Genomic DNA, 23,229 nt, shown 5'->3' on the forward strand with positions numbered 1-23,229 from the left:
CCAACAGTCGAGCTTGCTTTTTGCCAAATAATCCTGAGGGTGAGCTGGGAGGAGAGGGAAGAGAAGTGTGGACAGTGTTGCATTTACAGTTTCTAGAATCTGCAACACTTGGACACATTCCATTGTCTACAAAATACCACACTGGAAGTTCATTAAATTTTGGGGCATTCTTCATTGCTCTAACAAAATTTAAAAGCTAGACTCTCTTTTAACAGTAGTATCTCAAAATGAACATATTACTTGACATCAAAGACTCCATGCCAATCCAGGTTACCAAATACATATTCAAAGTGTTCCAATAAAAGTTTTTTTCCTCCCCAAATCTACCACAAACATCATCTCTGGTGAAGAACTAGTGACAGCAGAATATTTGTGTATATGTTGTTTAAAAAAAAAAAAAATAATTATTTACATAAGCAATTTACCAATTCAGTAAGAATTGTTTAAAGAGAAACCTGTTCTCCAATAAAGAAAAAAAAACTCTTAAGTACAACCACCACAGTGTCCTTAGCATATTCTTTTCTCACTCTTGCCCAGGTTGAGACAGCACGGTACTAATGCAACCAGTAGTGCCCTGTCTTTTCTAGATAAGGATCCAATATGCCAACAATAAAAAGATCATCTGTTGCCATGGGCAGTATTCAAGTATTAATAAAACTGAGAAAACAGCACAGGCTAAGGAAGAATAAAAGCAGCATTAAGTTCATGCTTTCTAATTCAGTCTTCTCCATATCTAAATCTTGCTTAGAATTTTCCTTCTGGTTTTTACTGGCTTTGAGTTTTCCAGACAGTGATGCTGTGTGTTGCCATAGGAAAAACACCCCACTATTTCTCTGAGGCTTTCTTAATCACCCCAAGATTAGGACAGTACAGGAAGCACACACAGCACAGAGTACCCTAAATTAACCTTAAGAAATACATTTTTAAAGTAACTCTAAATCCCTACAGACTTTGCAAAACAGCAACTGACTGCTTTGGTCCCACCCTACCCTCTTATTTCCGTTCATACTCCTCTCAAGAACTTCTCTCCGTAATCAGATAGTTGCTCCTCACGGTTGAAGATAGCTATTAACTTCAGCTCCCTTTGACTTCACTGCTGTCCAGCAGCCCCAAGGGCCAAGGAGGAATAGTTCTGCTCTACCGCTCCTTCTGGTTAAGGGTGAAAACGAAGCAGTTGCATACAGCTGGGTCAGCATCTCCCCTCTCCCTCCCTAAAATCTGGGAGAAATTATGAAGACTAGAAACTCCCTCAACCCAAACTGTGGAAAACAGAGACATTTGGTTTGGGGCATTCTGCATCTTGAAGAAACTATGCAGCCCCCTTCAGCTGTCTACCAAGGGCTGGATCATCCTCTCCTCGGTGCTGTTCTGCAGAGCTGAAGTTAAAATAGCAGGAAGATGAGAGTGAGAAAAGCTTTCAGAATAGTCCACAGTTCCTTTTGAAAGCAAGTTTTAATAAACTCTTTTAAAAATTGGTTAAAATTTTTTACTTTTCCCTAACAATTACTCTCTTATCCTCCTAGAAAAAGACAGTGCACCTGCTTCTTTGCTTTTTGCTCTGTAAAAAAGACAAAAACCCTTTGTCTGCTCAGAAAAGTCTTACGTCTAGCCCTGGTTTCATCCCAGTAGGTACTAGCTCCTTCCAATTTCACTGATCTCACCAAGCTCAAATTGCCCTGAAGCTCCATCTTGGCATGAAACCCTTCTTAAGCACAGGGAAGCTCAAAGTCTGTATCAACAGAAATGTAGCAGAATATCAAACATTGTGTTGTGAGAAGGGGCTCTTCCAGGTGTCTGGTCAGCAAATGAGAAAGACAAAGTGTACCAAGCAGAATTTGGGTAACTGTAAGTATTTCAAGTCAAACCCAACTATAAGCCTCAACAGGTTTAGAAAAAACCCTCAAACTCACTGTACCAGATCTGTCATACTTACATTTACTTTTAATAACTTGCTGTTCAGGGATGAGTTTTCCAATAGTTTTCTTTTCCTATGTCTGTCTGATGTAAAGGCTGAACTGTTGGAAAGTAATTAAAAGAGGTTACTTACTATAAAAACAAGATGTTGTGTGAAATGGACAACAGATAATCATCTTTAATACAGTGATTACATCTACCATCAGCTGTCACTAACACAGCAAAGAGCCTCCTGATTGCAACTTATGATTTTCATAGTCTTAAAATAGACTGCAACTCCCTCAGAGTACAGACACACATCCTATTTTCAAGTTAATTGTGTCAAGCTATGCATGCTACAGTATGCGCCCTGAAGAGTGGCCTTGTTGGCATGCTACTTTTCACCTAAAATATTGATCTTTTTCCTTAATCAAAGGAATACTTAATACAGAATTTTCCATGAAACACTTCTGTCAGAAGAATCATCTAAGCCTTTAGAAAGACAACTTCAAAAAATCAGGACAAAATAAAGTTAGCAAAGATCAAAAATATCTCCAGTGCTAGCACTTATGTATTATAGCTGACTTCTCTTACTTAAATAAAAATACAGGAGGTTACAACATTTGTGTAATACTAATACAAAGTTACAAGAACAATTAGTTATTCTTTTCCACATCACTGGAAATTACTGGCCCCTCAATTCTACCAGTTTATGACTTCTCTCTAATCTAACAGCAAAATCATAACTTGTTCCAGATTTAGGGTTTTGTTTTGCTTTATTTCTTTTTTTTTTTCCCCCAATTAAAAAGCCCTCCAAACATTCAAAAACTGTCGTTACACACAATGGAAGCCTCCACCGTATCATTTACCTCCCAAAGAGGTAGATCTCCTGGACATTTCCGAAATACTAACATGCACTTCTTGTTATGCTTAAATATCTTTACATCTCATTACATATCTGAGAAGCCCATCAAAAAGAGAATGGAAAATAATTAAAAGGTTAATATCACCTACACAGTAAGTGACACTTAATTCAGGGAGGATCCAGAGACTTCCCAAAACCACAGCAATTTCTTAGCAGGAGTCCTATTTGAACTCTACGGCATTCAAATGTGTTTGGAAGCACTGCATGGACCCATACTTCTACTTAGCATTATGTAAGATTTCCAAGCAAAGCGTGAAAAGACTATTTGCTATCTAGCACTGGCCACTGCATCTACTTTTCAGTGGAACAGTGACAGATAAAGGCAGAGGAAAATGTCTCTTCTGTACAATTCCAAGTTCATAAGCCTTCTTAATATTTTTATTTGGGAACCAAACTATGCAATTAATACGAAGACTACTTCCACCTGCATTTTCACTTCAATTTCTCTGCTCCAGAAGCTTATTCTGGTTTTGACAAAAATGTGATTCTGTTCTGGAAATTCTCTCCCATTTACATGGAAAAAGACAGTAAATATTGCCTAGGTAGCAAGAAAGTTAATCGATATCTAAATTCCTGTATCACCATACACTGCTTCTACAACATTCACCATATAAGAAACAAAACATACAAGATCAGTCAAATTCATTCATTTCTCTGCTTCTCAGTGATGAAAAGGATATTTAAACATACACAGTATCACATACACAGAAGGACCAAAATATATACATTGAACACATACATACAAAACAGAAATACCACTTAAATGATGCAATATTACATGTCTACCCAAAGCAGTCTGGATGTAAAAAAGCTACTCACTTTTCCAAGTTCTGTAGGTGCTCTCTGACCTTCTGTACCAGGCCCAGCTTGGTATCATTGACTACAAAATCATCACAGCGGTAACTGCAAGAAAAACATTTATCAGAATGTACAAAGGATTTCAATGAAGTACTCCAAAACAGTCATGCAAACCTACATGTGGGAAGATTATGAGGGGAACAGGGCAGCACAAGACGTACATACTGAGCTTGGTTCTCTCTGAAAACTACTCTATAGCAAGAGAAGGTACAGGCACTACCTTATTGCATGGTTTTTCTTCTAGCTCAGTTCTTTATTAAAAATTAGAAGCATGATGCACTGCTTGTCACAATGCAGAATTCCCGTTCAACAAAAATTCAAACATATGATATAACCAAAAGCAGCATTAGTAGACAATCCATAGAAGATTTATTAGAAAAGATCAACTGATATCAGGTAAACAGAATACAAAGGTTTTATTAATGTACAGTATACATCAATTTATTTTAACACTGTAAAGTGATCATTAAAACCTGAGGTGCTGAACAGATACACACATAACGCAGAAGTTTCTGCTATGGAAAAAAGACCAGGGAAGATCAAACAAGAGATTACATGATTTGTCCAAAGTCACACCAGAAATCTGTGGCAACTTGCACCTCGTGGTTTAACCACAACTATCACTCAATCTCTCATATAGTTTTTATACACACAAAAACTCTTATAAAACTTAAGCTAGTATTTTGAGCTTTTTCAGGGTAAGCATGCGAAAGCAACTGAGCTGAAAAAGAGAGAGAAGCTGATCCCCCCACTGCCTCAAAGGAAACGTAAAGTGAAGCCAAATCAAAATGGCCTCTCAGCAGAAACAAGGGTACAGAAGTCTACAATCCTATACTGTCCTACGAAGATCTCACATTTCCCAAGAAACAAAGACGTTCATTATAATTTAATATTCAAATTGTGGGCTTGTAATACCTCATATAGTGCACAAAGGCAAAGGTTACAGACCATTTCTAAAAGGGGGAGGAAGGTATTTTAGGGAATGCTGAAATAAAAACTCACACCTTATTTCACTGTTTTCCTGAGTACATGTAAACCCACAGTGCACATGTCAATTTGAAGAAATTAAAGGAGAGAGTAGCAAGGAAAACTGTCACAAGGAGAACACTGTTGCAAGATGGCATCAACTTCTGCCATTTTCCTGTATTTTAAATCCCTTGCATTTCTTGCCCTCACAAAAAGAGGGAACACAGGTCCCAGAGTGATGCGGACCCTCTTATCCATGCTCGCTCTTCCATTTGTGAAGGAAAGACAATGCCTGTATACAGGGATGGGGTGGTAGAAAAGGGAGGGGAAGGAAGGACAAAACGCCCTTAAAACCAAGAAACAGAAACGCTGCAGTCAGTAAGGAAGCCCAGCTTTGCAGAATCCACACACGCAGGTCGGTAAACCAAGAATTCTGTGCAGCCTCCTCGAGTCCCTCTCAGAGGAGGCGGCAGCCTTACTGCTGTGCACAGGAGCTGCAGATGACATTTCACAGTACTGCTGCAGGTTAGCTAAGAGCTAGCTCAAGAACTAGATAACCCGTATTCTGGCATGAGAAACAGGAAGGTAAGAGAAGATTTAACGCCACTTGCACCTGCTCTTTTGAGAGCACTGCGACAAAAAGGGAGCAGAGACTTGTCACAACTTCCCTTCCCCCACATCCCACAAAGGTATCTCAGCTCTGAGCAGTGTTTGCCAGGCCGGTGCTTACTGCAAAGCAACAAATTGCAGCTTCAAATTCTGGCAAGCAACTGAATACTTCCTGTGAAGAAAACTAACTTACTTTGGCTATGTTTAATATCAGAACCATAGCTATTTTTCTCCTTTCCCTTTGGCACAGGACTGACTCAAATGTGAAATACATCCTTATTGTCTCAGGTTACTCCTCTACTGCTTCATAAGTTAATGAAGCTATCGACTTCAGGCACAACTGGAATTTACAACATTCTTTGTTGCATAAACCTGCGAGGTAGTTCAAAGGTAACAGTATTGCTAGTGTTAATTCTAACACTGAATCCTTGAAGAGACTACAGAGTTGAGAAAGTAAAGTAAAGGCCCTGGCCACTGAAAGGAATCTGTAAGAGCAGTCTGTCCAGGATCTCTGTTGATTTTTGCCTCCAAGAAGAGAAATTAATACAAGTCTCAAGATTTCCCAACAGCGAACACGGCAGTCATAGATACTTACACAAAATCTAGAAGTTATTAAGATAGCTATTGCCAGTAATTTTTTTTTTTTTTTTTTTTTTTTTTTTTTTGTGTTTACTACACACCTTTTTTTTTTTTTTTTTTTTTTTTTTTTTTTTTAAGATTACTACAGACCTAGTTAGTTTGGGAGGCGGAAGAAGTCTGTAAAGGTGCTTATTTTTCAGCCATGTTTTAAGTGGTCCTATTGAGCTTTGTCAACAACCTACAATTAGCTAATGAAGTGTTCCTGCATCTGCCACTCTCACAGGACACCACACCTCAAGGACAACCATCAGAGCAAACTACCCAGGCCAGCTTGCTGAGAGGTAAATATGGTGTAGGTGGATACAGTACAGTCCAACTTCTTAATACCAAGCATGTCCACACCCCCAGGTATACTAGCACAACTACAGTGCTACTTTAGTTGTGTAGCTACTAACATTTATAAATGGGGAATGAAAGCTGATGCAAGCTCACTGAATGCCTCTAAGCCAACTTATTGCTGCAAGATGATTTAATACTTACTCCCATGCCCTAAAGATCGTGTTAACCTTATTTTCAGTCTGATCTCACATACCAGTTACATCTTCACATAAAATTTCAAGTTAGCACTTTCTGCAAAATGGAGGAATAAAACCAAATACATCATTAAATGTCAGGGTCCTTGCAACAGTGGAAAAAGTAATTTTAAGATCCACTTAAAAACAAGCTGCTTCTATTTCTGTTTTCAACGGGGAAGTTTTTTAAACCACCTCCCTTGCAACACTGAGGATTCAGCAATACTACTAGAAATGACAGCACTACTACCAATCTATTTTGGATAAATGAAGTAAACAGCATAGAAAGTATCCTATGCTTTAATAACTTAGAATTTGCTAAGCCCACACACCATAAAGGTAAACTGCTGAAAGATTACTTCCTATATGTGAAGCTGACATTCAAAACATATGTTTAATTTGTGATCCTCAGGATTATCACAAGTTAACAATACACCTTTTTGCATACAGCAATTCTATTCTACAATAGGCTTTTAACAGCAATTGTACAGAACAAATTCTATACTTCAGGGAGGGTCCCTTATATGGATTAGCTCAGTATTTTCCTCTCTCCTCACTTTCTATTTTTAGCACCTCTGCTACCTCCAAGGCCTGGTCTTTTCTGGCCTCCTTTGCTGTTAAAATGGCAGCAAGCCAGTGAATGTATGCACTGCTCTGAGGAACACTTATGCTTACTGCTGGCTGTTTCAGCAGGTTACAGAACTTCATGCTGTTTAAAAGCCCTGGTTGGATTTGAAGAATTACAGGACAGGAAAAATTAAGAAAATCCAAGTTTCCTTAGTTGTGCTAGCACCTTACACGAGTCAACTAAGAACTCGAGTTTAACTATCTTCATAAAAGGCTTTTTACCTTAATTTCCACTGACTGTTGAATGCAAAATAATGGTTCTGAGCAATCTCATTTTCAGATGCTCATGGGCTAGCACAGCAAGTCTGTTTTTTAAATAGAACCACCAACACAAAAACAAAGACGAAAAAAGAATTTTTTACAAGTCCTTGGCACTTAGTTATTTTTACATCAGCCCATGGGGACAGACGGATGAGGACATTAGCAGAGCCATGTCCCTTTAAGAGATAACAAGAAGGCTAATGGGTCAGAAATCTGACCTGCAAATTGCTTCTGGGATTAAATGAACACGGGGAACACATTATGCAAATACATAAACAGGGCAGCCTTTCTTCTGTGCTAACCAACTGTCCGTGCACTAGCACAGAGAAAACAAATTTACAAGAGTCCTTTTTCAGGAAATGTATTTCTGAAAGCAAGCTTCTTACACGTATCATTTTACTTCTCGTGCACAGAAAAACCACCACTAACACAGCAGGAGAAAGCATCCTACGACAGCTTGAAAAGAGATCTGTACTTCCTGTAAAGCCTTTGTGCTTAGTACTTCAGAACTAACTGAAAGGCTGATTACCTTCAAAAAGTAGGATTCAGGAGGCTGTTTTTCTCAGTGCTTAGCGTCTTAAACATAATTCAGTCTGAAGATTTAGTATTGCATCTACTGTCTCAGAAGTGACCAAAGAATCAAGAACACAGTCCTACTCTCATAATAAATAAAAGATTAACATTCTCTCAACTTTTTCACTGTGAAGACTGAACGGGCAAATAGGAGGACATAGAGAAAAGACCAAAACCCTCTGGAAAGCAAATCCCTAGTTACCCAATACTTAATGATACCTCAAGCATGCCTGTATTTTTCAAAATATTACCAAATTCATAAATATAATAAAAATCTCATCTCAGATTAAAAAAATAAAAATTAACCACCATCCCACCAGAACTGAAACATTTTCCTTTCAAGCCATGTTGAAAGCTTGTGGTGATGTAAAAGAAAACATACACACCTAGACTTCCATGTTGAAATGCAATTACAGGAGACTGCTTGGTCTGGTTTTGGTTTACTGCCAGACTGCACGTGAACTAGAAACAAAATTCAATAAACCACGGTAGCTTCAACAGTCACATAGTATTTATTTGCCTTGGACTGACACCATAGCTGGACTGTGCTCTCATGATAGCAGTAAAGTTTATGACATGACCAAAGAAAAGCAAAGGATTAAATGCCCTCTGCTTAGAAAAGAGCCCATACAGGCCTGTTCACTGCTATCATGCAAGCTAAGGAACACAGTAATTCATGTCTACACCGAAGAAGCTAAAAAATAACATTTCAAAATTCAATCTCCACAGTAGCTAGTTATGGCTCAAATTCACTTGCTTTAACTGGCAAGCATTATTTGATAGCAGCCTCTACAGTAGTGTCTGAAATAAAGGGGCAGAAGTTGGTCTGAATGCTTTCTGCTTCATCTTTACACATCTAAGCTCATTTCCACTGAAAAAATTGGGTGCAATAACAGATCCAAGTATTCTTTTCTGATTATCAGGTGGGAAAAAACTGAAATATCCTAAATGAAAGCAAAGATACACTGCTTTTGAAACTTGTTCAGCTTTGTATTAGCACAGGAGAGTTATAATTTGCTAGTGAATTATACGCAACAGGAACTCTTCAAGGCAAAGCTCTCTACAATTAGTCTCAGTTCATCCACAGGCGACTCAGCCTTCTACTTCGATTATAGCAGAAAAGACATCACATGCTAAGCTGCTTCTCATCTGTCCTACCACAAATATGCTGTGAAACACCAGTGAGCTTCCCAAGTGCCTTCCTACCTGCTCCTCAAAAGCATAGTTTGTTTCACTAATAAATCCCATAGTCCTCAATTCGGCTGTTGTCATTTTGCAATGCCTATATTGGGTTTGGGATAAGCTCAACAGGGTGCTCTGACTTGCTAGTACAACTCATCAAGACTCAGCAAGTTGAGCATACTATTTGTCACAGCAAATGGAGATATAATCAAGAATTCAAATACCCTGCTAAAATTCCTCCACACATTATTACCTTCAGAGTGACTAGAAGACAGACCATACATATTTCCAAGCAAAACAAAAAGCTACAACACAGAACTAAGTTGTTAACAGCATTAATTGGGAATGTGGAATTAGCTTCCCACAGTTATTCCAGTGCTGGCAACCTGTGCATATGTATCACTTAGAAAAATTTTGTATTTTCTAATGTCTTCACATAGAAGCAGATGAAAATGCTGGTCATTTAAATAAAATTTAAATAGAAGTAAAATCCCCATATATCACAAAGCTACTCAAACCTTTCTTCTATGCTTAACATGTGTACAGTTGCACACACCACCTGAATAATTTTTGAGTTGCTCCAAAAAAAAAGTTTCTTCAGGCAAGACCACCTAACCGTGATTTTACTTGCAGCAGATAAAAATATTTGTTACAGAAGTATTACTCATAAAACTGGATACTCAAACTTGAAAGCAAACAGGTTATTCCCTGATGAAGTACACAAAACATACCCAATTATTTGAACAAAATACCCATCAGTGGAGCTATATACTCAGTGATTTTACAAGACAGTAACGTGGATTTCCCCGAGATCTGCAGTGTTCAAATCCTGCATTGCCACACTGCACAAGTAGTGACATACATGGGAAACCATGAATCCAACAGGAAATGCAGAAGCAGCTGTCAACAGTTTTGCTTAGGGGTGAAGAGGATGGAAGAGCATTGTTTTCAACAGACTTCCAGTCTTTGCCCTCTGAGGAACAAGGAAGATAGGGAACCCAACATTACCAGCATAACTATTAAATCTCCCTGAACAGCGCTCGTATCTCACTCTAAGCATCTGATAGAATAAAACAGCCCAGGCCATTCTTCTGTTAAAAGAATCACTTCTATGATTCCGTTATACTTAGTCTTGCCAGAGAGTTGATGCTGCTTCCCAACAGGATCCATCATTTTCCCAAACTCATACAGGTTGCCCCAAATCCCCAAAAGAAAGAAGTCTTTCCTTCAGAGTGAAGAAAAAAAATTAATATTGGGGAAAAAAACCAAACAAAACATACACACCTAAAGTTCACACCTCTTGGTCAGAAACTACAGTGTATTACTTTACTTTCTAATATTCTGACAAATAAAGGATATGTGAAAGGTTCACCAATTTGATGGAAGGAGTAACTACAACCAAACATCAGCTTTTGCAATTAAAAGGTTAGGTTCTCAACATACCTCAAAGCAAACAGAAGCAACCCCAAACCACATAAACAGCATTTATTTCAAAAAGTTTCTGCTGTCATTTGAAATGCAGGAGTTTAGCCACAACCAATACTACAATATACATGAAAAAGCAGAGGGTTATTTCATAACTGTTCTTAAACAGCCAGGTCTGGAAATCAAGAGATGAAGTGCTCAAAAAATGTAAGATAATGCTTCACAAGAGTCTGAAGTTTTCACCTTCTAGTATGTAAAAAGTTGTCAAGTTACAGTGTTTAAACCCTTACCAGTATGTACTGTAACTACTGCAATCCATACACACAGTATGCTGAACTTTCTCTTGCTTTTCTGTTTTCTTATGGTTGGTCATAGGAATCTGTGCATCTTCATAATGCTTTTTTGCATGGCCATTCACATATCTAAAATAAATGAAAAACAAAAAAAGTCATACTTGTAGTTACTTAACCAACATTCATTGAAAATAAGAAGAAAAAAGGCAGCCTAAGCATCCACTGTTTATACAGGCATCAAAACAGGCAATTCACCTGTGTGAAAACATTGGCTACATTTTCTAACTTTTTACCCCTTTACTCTCCCACGTTGTCCAAATTAATCTCTCCATCACCTTCACAGCAGCCACAAACTGGCATCCTTGTACCAGACCCCAGGATCTGGGCCCTTAACAGACTGATGCACCTTAACAACTGAGAAAATCATTAGCTCCCTTTTTTCATAACTGTAAAGCGGTTAGTTCTCCATATTGCTTTCCCATATACTTTTCTTACAGCTCTACCTTTTCCTCCACCCAGCACTCATCATGTTTGTGATTATTTTAACAGTGTGCTGACCCCCATACGAAAGCACACCCATTTTAAGCTTTCCCATTCTGCAGCATGATTTAATACTACAGCATTCTACATTTTATAAAGTTCACGAATTTGAAAGGCTGTAGAGCTTGGGTTCACATAACTGAAAAAGAAATCTAAAATCCTACAGCTCTTTTGCTGACACAATGAGCACTTTCACCATCAAAATTTGAGCTCTAGAAAATCAAGCATCTTTAATAAAAAAAGTTGCATTACAAATGCAAGACTCCTAAGTATGAGCTGAAAATCATTAACACTTAGAAGTGCATGGCCAGACCTCAGGTGAATTCCCTCCTCTCCCATTTCTTGCTTGTTGAACTCAGTAATGCTAACCGATAGGAACTTTGCATATGCTCCACACGAAGGTCTTTATATTCTACACTTGTTCTCACATGCAGGTGTAAACAGTTCTGCTAACGCAGCTGTGCTAGTTAAGGCACTGAAGCCACGGGGTTACCAACATTGCTGTGCTGGCAGAATTCTGCAGCAATTATGTCATAACCCGAATGAGACAGCTGTGCTTGCAGGAGTTGGTTTTCTGCCTAACAGTGCAAATGACAGGTTTATAAAGCTATGCTCCCACCAGAAATGCTCTGCTGCTCTAACACAGTCAGTAATGTTCCCAATGACTCTAACCTGGAGGGTGTACTTCAAGGGAAGATTTGAAGAGCTCTATTTCTCTCCCTTTGACTTCAAACGTTATCTGAGCAGAAGAATATGCTGTGTGCTTTCAGGATCAAAAGTGCTCCCATTACAAGGTATATTACATTCTTCTGATTCAATTATTTTCCATTCTAAGGATGGGAGTAGTTTAGAAAAGTCAAAACAAACTGCATAAATACCTGACTCAATGGCTACTAATTGCATGCAAGAAAGGTCATATATGGACAGAAATAGTATTTTTTAAAAATTAGTACCAAGTAAAATATTCCAAACTATTTATTTCACACTATCACATAACATGAAGTAGCTCCCTCTCTCTTAGCTCTCACCAAATATAAATTTATGAAATAAATTACTAAATAGAGAAAAAAAAGGGGTTGTGCTGAAAAGTCTGAATAAGAGAGATTATTAAAATTGTGGCACTTACTGCTATCCAGATCAAAGCCTGGAGTTTACTGAATCCACTTTAAAAGACAAAGTCACTAAGTTTAACGATGCTTTTCCAGAACAAAAGCACACCAGCACAGATGTTACTCTAGAGATTAAAACATGTTCACATCTCAGATACTGTCTAAATGTCTACACTAACCACATTCTCATTAATATGGGCATTTCAAACATTTATGTAGCAGCAAATTTTCTACAATTTTCCTGACATATAAATAACCGCACTGGCTATATCATTCCTTTACAAATTCTTTTGGTGTACTTCAACTAGTACAGACAAAAAAGCAGCTGTAGTCTGAAGGAATTCTGATGGTAGCTAGTCCTTGTACGTTATGGCAATATCTTTGTTCCAAAACTACTACACTACAGTACATTTAAGGTATTTTCTGTCTAAGCTGGACAGTTGCTGTTTTCCTCAAAATAAGCTATGCTAACTTCAGATTTGTGAGTTTCCAAGAATTTTTACTGGTTTAATCTTACTACAATAGAAACATCTTTTACAGAATGGAACTTTACAATAATCCACTGAATTAGCAGTTCTCCAGGCACTTTTTGAGCTGAACATTCACATTCACCATACACTTTTCCTTTGGAAAAAAAATTTGGTTGAGTATAATCTCTGGACTCTTACAAGGTAGCAAAGAACTGTGTTCAGTATAAAACATACAATGTTAAACGAGATCATAAAAGGTTTATTTCAGGGAATTATAAAGCATTCAGGAGGATTTTGAATGAACTGCCTCAGAGTCAAGCAACAAAAGAAAAAGATAAAGGTCTGATTAAAAGATTTGCAGACTAACACTTTGTACCCACCTTCCACAATGGACACTTGAGCACGTCAGACAGACCCACGGACTTTTATTTGACCGGCACACTATAAAAGATTTTTTAAAAAAAAGCGTCAAATAAGTTGGCCATGATATTACAGTTGTATAACACGTTCTGAGCGCTAGCAATAGCTCTACTGTGACTCCACCTTAGCACCACAATTATATAAAAGAGCCAGTGATGCTCATTAATCTATATGAAGGACTAAAGTAACAGACTGAAGAGCTATTGACGCTAAAGCACGTTAGCCACCTTCTGGCTTGAGTTCTAGTCACAGGCTACACATTTACCGGTTACTTTCCATGAAAATTTTTTTTTTTTGGTCTGTGTTACATCTACATGTGGTCTACTTGATTTTGAAATACAACACAGAAGTATCAGAAGCAGAAATATCAGAAACACTGGTAAAGTTTAAAAAGCTTTCTTTTGGCTTTTAATAAGGCAGTCGACCAAACTCAGGGAAAAAAGCCACAGCACTTCACTTCTGTTTCGTAAAATTTGTTACACAAGAAGCCATTTTAAAGAAGATATTGCAAGAAAGCCTGGCAATCTGATAAGATGCACACAGAATAAATTACTGTGCACTGCATGATAATACACACCATTTATACAATATGTATTCCTATGCTGCAATGCTGGTAAAGGCTTTATCCATAAAGATTTTACCCTTTCATAGTCATGCACAAGCTGAAAGGTTAAAATGTAACACAGCGCTGTGCTTCACAATCCATTCAAGACATCAGAAGATGTTATCTAAGTTTTTAGCTTTCTTCTAAGTCTATAAAACATAAATTATACAAGCATGGATCTTTTTAAGCTAAAGGGAAAAAACAACAGGTACTAGAAAATGAAGAAACAGTATCCCAGAGTAGTCATAGAAACCAGATATTCCAGCTCCTGTTCCTGCCCCAACCCAGTACCTCTGCCCCAAAGTCTGCAGATTCAGATTAGAAACAAAATTTCAATTAATAACCCATGTAGGCAGAACACAGTAAAAGAGGCAAGCAGAGCAAAATTTCCCTTAGTCAAGAAAAAGTATATGCAACTTTATAAACAATAGCAATTTTGGAACTACAATTAAATTAATAATCAAACTCCCAAACTGTGAGAGGAATTCCCATTTGGATCATTTCATTGAAGGTGGGACACTACAATATACAACACTTAGATTTGAATGAAGTAAAATTGTTAACAGCTATACACTACCACAGAATTTACAGAAACAGCATTACACTTTCAAATACTCAACTAAAACGATAAGAAAAATGAAGTGCTAAGTGCACTTCTGCAAGGGCAGAAAACAACAATAAAAATACTACTTCAATTATCCCAAAAATACAAAAGGGTATGATGCCACCTAATTTTTCTACATGCTATCACTGCTTCTCGGGACAGCCAGTCAAAAGAGTCATAGAGGAAAAACAAGACATCAGAAACTTGAGGGTCTGTAAGGCCAGGGGGAAGAAGGGACAAAGAGAAGAGGATTAAACTCTAGCGTATAGGTAAATTATTTATATTGTTATTTTTTGTGGAAAAGCTTGAGAACAGCCTTCCCTGTCAGGACTCACACCTTAGAAAAAGGAACTGGGGAAGCGGAAGCATGCACAGAAGCTGCTCCAGGGCAGGATCACCCGAGCTGGCTAACTTGGGACTTCCAGCAAAATTCAAAAATAGGTTCACCAAGCTACAAACCATGGTACACTACATATCAAACTGTTAAGATCAAAGACTATCACAGAAAACCAAGCTAACAAAAGAAGTTTCTTTAATAAATTAAATGCTAATTAAAAAGAAAAAGCAAGGCGGGGTCAATTTTTAATCAGGAGAGAAGTGACTAGCTTACTTGTTTAGAAGGGCTAATACACTTTTCCACCACTAGATTTTGCCTTTATTTTAATCAGATGGAAAAATAAACTAGCTAAGACTGCTTCTTAAATAATTACTTTCTGGATTTGCATTCATTATTACCAATAATTGTTGTATTTCAATTCACAGGCCCAATCCAAGGAATGCTTAAAGCTAAGAATTTTACTATGTTCACGGGGAAAAAAAGCACATTCCACAGAAATATTATTTAAAGTAACTATTTTAAACTCTTCAGTAAGGACGCCACAATTGTTTCTTTCAACTGCTGCAATTATTACTTTACTTGAAAAACACATTTTCTCACATCTCAATCTTCTGGTCTTGGTTTTTCAAAGACAAATTTTCCTATTTCTAATGTTGATGGGTTCCCACAAGTGTGATGGTAATTTTGTGATAGAGGGCAGCCACGTAGAGCTGTTTTGGCTTACATTTCAAGTCAGAAAAGTGGAAGAAGTTTGTCTAATTTGACCAAAGTGTTATCAAGAAAATCAACATTTGGCACTTGCAAACAGAAGAGAAAGGGAAGACCTTAAATAGCCATCACTAGTTAAAAATGGGCTAAACAGACCACCAGTCTAACCTGATACAATTTCATTTTCCTGAATTACACAAACTGAAAGGTAAAAAAAAAATTAACCAGAAGGACACAGAAGCCAAAACCATTCATGCACTTAAACACAGATTAAGTGCTGCATGAACAAACCACTACCCTACACTTTCCTTGCCAGGAACACAAAACAGTCTTCCTAGCATTAAAATCCCAACAGAAATCTCCCACTTGGAAATAAATTTTTGCTTTCACTATGTTATCATCTGTGGACAGAACTGCTTCTCAACCAGTAGGTCAAAGCATTACAATGCAAACTATTATTCCTACTTTCCACCATGCATAGACCATTACAATTTCACATTCAGGTATTTTAAATACCTGCACTGCTTGCTTGCAAGTGTTAAATTATACTGAAGTAGTGCTCACTCTCCAGAGTTCACACCAGGTTTAAGTGCTCTGCACAAAGCCAGCAAACAAGTCCACCAACTCTGCACAATGCCAAAAAAAATGGCATCCACTAAAATTTTCCATCTTTCACATCAGGGAATAGGAAAAGATGGCTCATTTGTTTAACTTTTAGGAAGAACTTTGCTCCAATTGCATCACATTAGAAATGTGTAGTTTATCTTCTGCACAAACATCTCCTCCCACAAAGGACTCAAATAACATGGAAGTGACTCCCACTAAGATTAAACACAGAAGCCAGTATTAAATTTGTGACCTACAGTTGCTCCATTCTGAGAGGATTACACAACTGATTTTTTTTTAAAGGTTTCTGAAGATTGCATTCTGTATTTCTCTGAGGTTGGCTCAGCAGATACCTGCATTAAAGCTTGGCTTTCTAGGTATTCCTCAATTCACATCTTGAAGCAGTTACCGTCTGTTACCTACTATTAATAAATTAGATTAGGCTGGCAGCTTCAGGCATTAGTCAGGACTCCAACAAGACAGGCACCATGGAATGCACAGCAAAAGCACAGTCACTGTCCTGAACTGCTTATAATCTACATTAAAAGGTAGACAGTTTGGCTTCATCTGTAAAGAAAGTGCATATTATTCCTTTCAGATGTGGTACTGACATGAAGGCACTAGGTTTAAAAGTAAACCAGAAACAAGAGACACAGATCCATTGCAAATCCCTTCTCAATTCAAAGCACATTACACATCCTTGGAACTTGGCCCTTAAAACAGACTTGGGTGTTCTGGACTTTCAGGTCAGATAGCTACACCAAATCGCAAGAATAGACTCTCAGACCCATTTGTACAGGCACATATGTCTTCCCTCAATAATCAGTATTCCAATCGGGATTTGGGTTTTTATTTGTTTTAGTGCTATTTAAAAAAAAAAAAGGAGGGGTGCACTACATTAGCACCCCTTACTTGGAATAAAGTTAGGTTCAACAAACATCTTAACCACATGAAAAAAAAAACCTTAATTATCTGTGTTTGTTAGACCTTATTTAGTGGTATACAGGCTAAGAAACACTGGCTGCTTTCTCAGCTTGAACTAAAGTGGCTACTGCAACGGTTACTAACTGCCTCATTTTGCTGTATTTTTAGAATAACTTCAAGTCGTTAGGCAAAGATGATAACAACATGTCAAAAGAAAAGAAAAAGCAAATTTGCAATGCCCCAATGTTGTCTGAAGCAGTAAGTCATTTACCATTGCACATAAATATCAGCTTATTCAGAAGCTTAGAAACATAATTTTTCATCATGTAATAGCAAGGGGAAATACTATCCCTTTACAGAATGATTTCTCTAAGTGAAATCTGAGTACTTGTTATACAGCCTACAAAGCGCTCTCTAAATGAAGAGGAGTATCAATCCATCCCCAAGAGAGCAAACAACCAACCACCACTACAGACAGACTCATACATAACTACAGGAACATTCAGAGACATCCCTCCAGCTTCCACTTCCTGTAAATCATCCTGATAACGTTCATCGAGTTATGCCAAGTAGAATGACTAAGATACGGCTAATCAGTTTGGCCCTCTCATCACAGGGCCCCCACCCCATCTTACCCTCATGATCACTCAAATATGTACTTCTGAATCTTGATCTTTTTTTTTTCGTACTGAAAACCAACTCCAAGCGCAGTCTTGTGAAGCATGAACGCTCCTGGCAAACACTACTCCTTACACAACAAAGCTGCAGGTTTCCACTGTAGGAAAGTTACAGCTATGTGAAAGTATACAAACAACCTGTGAAACTAATAGTTCTGTTTAAATAGCACACTGCATAATTTAGAAACTGGCAAAAGAAAAAAGAAGCAGGAAGAGGAGGAGACAAACAGGAAGCAGTTTCGGTAAGGCAGCCAAGTTAAGAAACCTGCAAGATGCAGTGTCCACCAGAGATCTGGCAGTAGCACAGCCATGTGATCAACACAAACCGGTGACTTCGCCAGTCACACCAGTACAAGTGTACTGAGACCATGGCTACAGAATCGCGCTTACATCCAAGTTTTAAAATAGTCCTTTATTACGTCACTAAAGAAAAGGCCACAAAACACCAGCACAGCAAAGTAATACTTTTGTCCTTCTGTTAAGGGCACGTTGAATGGAAAAAAAGATTAGGGCCATTAAACTATTTCCAATAGTCTCCACAGCCTTTACAAAACGGCCTGGACTTTGTTCTCAAAAGGAGCTCTACCAACACTACTATCTTACTTGTATCATTAAATGGTTAAGCTACAATAACATCATGACCTGCACAGAAACATCTTTGGACTAAGTGACCTTTTTTCAGCTCAGTTTGTGTTGCCACAGTAGGTCAGCTATACTGATAGAAGCTAAACTGAAAAAGGCCACTGTTACTCCACTCAGCATCTGCACAAGGAACAGTATTTACACAGTTGTGGCTGCACTGGTATACTGATGCTGTGCTGAGCAAATTGTCCCACAAACATAAGCACTTGCTGACAAACACAAATATATACTACATATATTTTTTATATATATATATACACAAACGCGCGCAGATCTTCCCCTCCCCCAACAAAAAAAAACAAGAATACTGTTAAAATATTCTACAGAAATAGACTTACTTTTCCTTTCCCATACCTTTAATTTCATTTTGCCTCAGTGCCCTGTTTAATTAAGATTTGGTAGCAGGACAATGTTACTTTATGTTTTGCTCTTAAAAGAGCCTCACAAATGCAACAAAAAAAGAGCTGGGCAGTCTCCAGTAACAACACTTAAAGATAAAAGAAGCAACAACCTGCATACCAAAATGTGAAACACAACCTTTCCGCCTGTGACACACCAGGCCTAAGGAGTCAGACTAAAAGCTACCTCCTTCAAAGGTCCCGAACAAAAGGTGAGAGAAATTTGCAAGCAAAAATCCTGAGAAACAATCACAAATGGTGGGAACACAAAATCCTGCACAAACATTTAACCAAAATTATGCAAACCCCAGTAGTAATAATATCTCAAATGCAAAGTTTTTCAGTCACAGGATTCAGAGCATTTCTCAGAGCCCACTTCCATTTTACAGACTGAAAAAAGGAAAATGAGAGACTGAATAATTTACCAAAAGAATTTTGTCGGCACAGATCAGAACTGAGTTACTAGCCCTAATATCTTAGTCCTTTAAGTCATTTTACTTGCAGGCAAGGGTAAAACATCCCAAAACTCAGCACTCTACACAAAACTTAAGGTAATTTGCCAAAACAGCTCTGAATTAAACACCTAAAACTTCCCATATGCAATATACAAGCGACATCAGGCATCCAAGAGTCATCTATCAAAGCTGGTATTCTAAGTAGGGAATTGCTGAAGTTATTAGCCTATCAGAAATATCAAGGAGACAAACATGTTGGATGCGGTCCCTCCTCTGGGCTTACACGCCGGGGTTGCAAAAAGGCTCTGCCCACCACCGGAACTTGCAGTTCTGGAACCCCCTCTGGATCCAGGCAAAACATCTTTTCAAAGATGGAATAAATCAGCTGAGGAGTTTTCTCCATGCAAATCTCATTCACTCAGGATGTGAATGCCTCAGGTGTAATGCACACACCTCCCACCCTTGGAAGGCCTTCCTTCATATGTGCAAGCTTTACTATTATCTGACCCCATTGTCTGTTTACATTCAGGAGGAATCAAAAATACTGAAATTAGTATCTCAACTAAACATGCTGGTAAAATCACAAGACAGGGCAGACACTAACATACACAGAAGTGCACTAAGTCCAAGCAGAATGCTAACATTATTTTATAACCTAGGAGTAGGTTCCAGAACTTAAATACTGAGTTAAATAATACTGAGTCTATGTTTGTTGATTGGGTTGGTATTTTTTTTTTTTTGGTTTGAGGCTGAGTTTTGGTGGGGTTTGTTGGTTTGTTTGTGGGTTGGGTTTGGGGTTGTTTTTTTTTTTTTTTTGGGGGGGGGGGAGTGGTGTGTTTAAAGTGTATACACATCTGGTAAAAGTATCTGCTCCACATTTTAAGAACTTAAGGCTAGTCAATTCCAATAACTGTAATGAAAACCAGGTGACTGAAAAAGGAAGTTAATGTTGCCAGAGTATTTTTTAAATTTTTGAGTGTGCTAAAGCCCCATTCTAGACACAGAATGGAGGAAAAAGGAACACCATAGGCTTTGAAAACTAGAGACATGTTCTACACCTTACTTATAAGCCAGCTGTTTTACTGTTTAGGTTTTAAAGAGTATTCCAATTTGTTTTCAAACTTCATCTCACATAAAGCTCTTCTTCCTAGCCTACCCTCAGCCCCATTACAAGAAGTTCACAAATGGACTGAACTTGTTCTAAACTGTTTAACATTAGAAAAATAAATATTCTATTTAACAATATTTTACATGTTTCATTCATTAGACATCCTTATTGCTTATTTCAGAAAAACAGCCTTCTAGTCAAAACGAAACCAGACAGAAGGGGAAATGGTTTTTAATTATACTATTTAAAATGTTTTGTTTTAAAAAGCAGCTAACACTAGAGGAAATAATACTACTAGAGGAAAACGTGAAAAGATGAAATTTAAACTACATTTAAGTCAAAGCAAGAAAATTTGTAAGGAAGCAAGTTTCCTGGTAAGCATTACTAACAATACAAAAATGTTAACCATTCTTTCAGTGTTTCATACCCTCATAACAAACAGACGCACAATGAATAGAAGTCTCAACAGTATCAAATCTTAGCCTGACTCAAATCACAGTCAAATATAAGAGAATACAAATCAACTCCGAAGAATATTTAAAGAAAAATAGAAAGAAACAAACAAACTACCCTTCACCTTATGACATGGGAAAACACAGTTATTTCTTCTGCTATTACCTTTCAGTCAAAATCAGAAGGATTAAGTTTTTAGCGAGAAAACAAATAAGTCATTTTGTCATAGTGAGTGAACTTATGAAATCAACTAATATTTGTGCTCATGTATAATGGTACATGTGTTTTCCCCCTCTTTGTCACTAAATAAAAGTATCGCTCAGTCTCAGTAAGAAATTTCACAGTTACAGTGAACCACTCTATTACAATGGAAAACTTAAGAACAACTGAATAAGAATATAAAACACAGGTAGGTGAACAATTTTTCATAGAATAAATAGGTCATAGGTCACTGAAGTTCCCAAAAGATTCCTAAGACTGAAGAATGTTTGTCAGAGAGCAATGTGTTTAGCTTCATCTGCATGTAATTCACCTCCCCTGTTATGTTCGACCACATTGGCTTACAGTTCAGTATTTTGATTATGCAATCAAATTCCACGCTGAAAAACTTGGAGGTTAAAAAATGCATGCTTTTTTATTTGCCTATATTCTCAATCCAGTAGTGGAAAAGCAGACAGGTAGGTAAGGAAAACTTCTTTCAACCAGTGTAAACAGACACGTCAGTTCCTGAGGAAGTGGTTAAATGAAATGGGGAGCTGGGGGAAGGTGCAAACCCAAAGTCAGATGACCCAGAGCAGCGACATACAAAGCCACATAGAGCATGCTGTGCTGCTGCTTTTGCTATGGTAAAGAATTAAGGTCACTTAGTGCTACCAATCACACACATAGATGCTCAGCTCTCAGGCTACAGTAGTCAGTAGTGCCATAGTTTTCGGTAATTCCGTCTTTCTACATGTCAAGTCAAACTTTAGGTCAAGAAATGTCAGGAGCTGATCTTCCTGCATATATCATATAAATCACATCTTACCTGAAAGCAACAGTGAGAAAACATGGATTATTTTTTTTTAAAAAAAAAAAAAAGAGAGAGAGAGAGAAAAAAAATTTTTAAAAAAAAAAAAAAAGAAACACACCAGTAGCAAGCCGATTTTACTGAACAATCATGGCCAAACGCATTTTAAAAGTTTCTCCTTTATATTCTAAAAACGATCTCTAGTGGTTTGGCTACTTTGATAACTAATTAGTATCCAAATTTAAATACATACATTTTTTTTTTTAAAAAATTAAACGCTTTTAGCCCTCACAGGGAAACAGGTATGTTCCTCATTATAGCAGAAGTACACCAAAAAAAAAAAAATTACTCAATCTTTATGTTACAGCAAGACACACAAATATTCCTTTTCAGACAGCAGGCAGAAAAAACATAGCAAAGCCAACAGTGTAACGTAATGTTTAAACTCTTAAGGAAAGGAATCTTCTTGAGTCAACTAGCAATCAATCGCAGGTCAAAACATTCAAGTTGGAAATAGGGAGGGAAAAGAGGGGAAAGACAGAAAGAAGGCTTCTTGCTTTCTTTATATAACCTAGAAATTAATCTACTTATTTGTCGTCTCCACTATTTCATTCCTACTTCCCCAATGCTAGCAAAAGACACATTACTAACCAACCCTGTGAACAAAAAATTAAGAAACCAAATGCTCAGTGGACAAAAACACTACCAAACGAAAAACTTATGAACCGAAGGTTAAAAAAAAATTTAAAAGGGTCACGTCTATCTTGAGAAAATGCACCGGTATTTTGACATGGACAAGCAGATGCTCACATTCACACAGAATCCTAAATGATGTATCTATGAATTACCTTGAAAAATCAGTATCTGTCTGTTTGGTATTGATAAGGATCTCCAACCCCCACCCCCAAGCCTGATGGTACCACGTTGCTTTAAAGTTAAAAAGCTGTCTGCTTGCAATATTGGGGGGATAGGCTAACTTCCAGAAGAATCACCTTATTTTGCCAGGTTGCCTGTGGGTATTGTGATTAGATTCAAATGTGTAATAAAATCTGTCAAAGAAATTTCGTAACTACATTTACAATATTCAAAATTACACAACGTATTCCAAAGGGGGGGGGGACCCCAACCACTGGAGGATTGCCTGACATACCAATTAAGATTGCTGAATGGTAAGTGTATTCATCCTGTCATGTACAGTTTAAAACACTCTCTTGTAATCAAGGAAATTAATCATTAATGACACAAAACCTTATACTGTTCCCATAACAAGGACACCATAATTTTATCAGACATCATTCTAATTCACTCTACAATAAAAACTGTTTCCTCCTATAATCTCAAAATAGAAATTGGAAAAACCTTAACTAGTTTTCAAATCTAAATTTCTGATTAAGTTGCACTT

General features: G+C 37.5%; 1 protein-coding gene across 1 annotated transcript in view; it reads right to left on the reverse strand.

Annotated features, from left to right (window-relative positions):
* Positions 1–22,803, reverse strand: part of USP3 (ubiquitin specific peptidase 3) — a gene marked incomplete at its 5' end in the record, with an annotated part of 35,969 nt that extends 13,166 nt beyond the window's left edge. Inside the window, 5 exon segments of the mRNA XM_009704126.1 lie at positions 1,934–2,015; positions 3,638–3,721; positions 10,761–10,892; positions 13,263–13,323; positions 22,779–22,803. Of these exon segments, the coding sequence (XP_009702428.1) occupies positions 1,934–2,015; positions 3,638–3,721; positions 10,761–10,892; positions 13,263–13,323; positions 22,779–22,803 (384 nt within the window).
* Between the last annotated feature and the right edge of the window lie 426 nt (positions 22,804–23,229).

Source organism: Cariama cristata, unplaced genomic scaffold, assembly GCF_000690535.1.
Source record: "Cariama cristata isolate BGI_N322 unplaced genomic scaffold, ASM69053v1 scaffold21207, whole genome shotgun sequence".
NCBI classification, from domain to species: domain Eukaryota; kingdom Metazoa; phylum Chordata; class Aves; order Cariamiformes; family Cariamidae; genus Cariama; species Cariama cristata.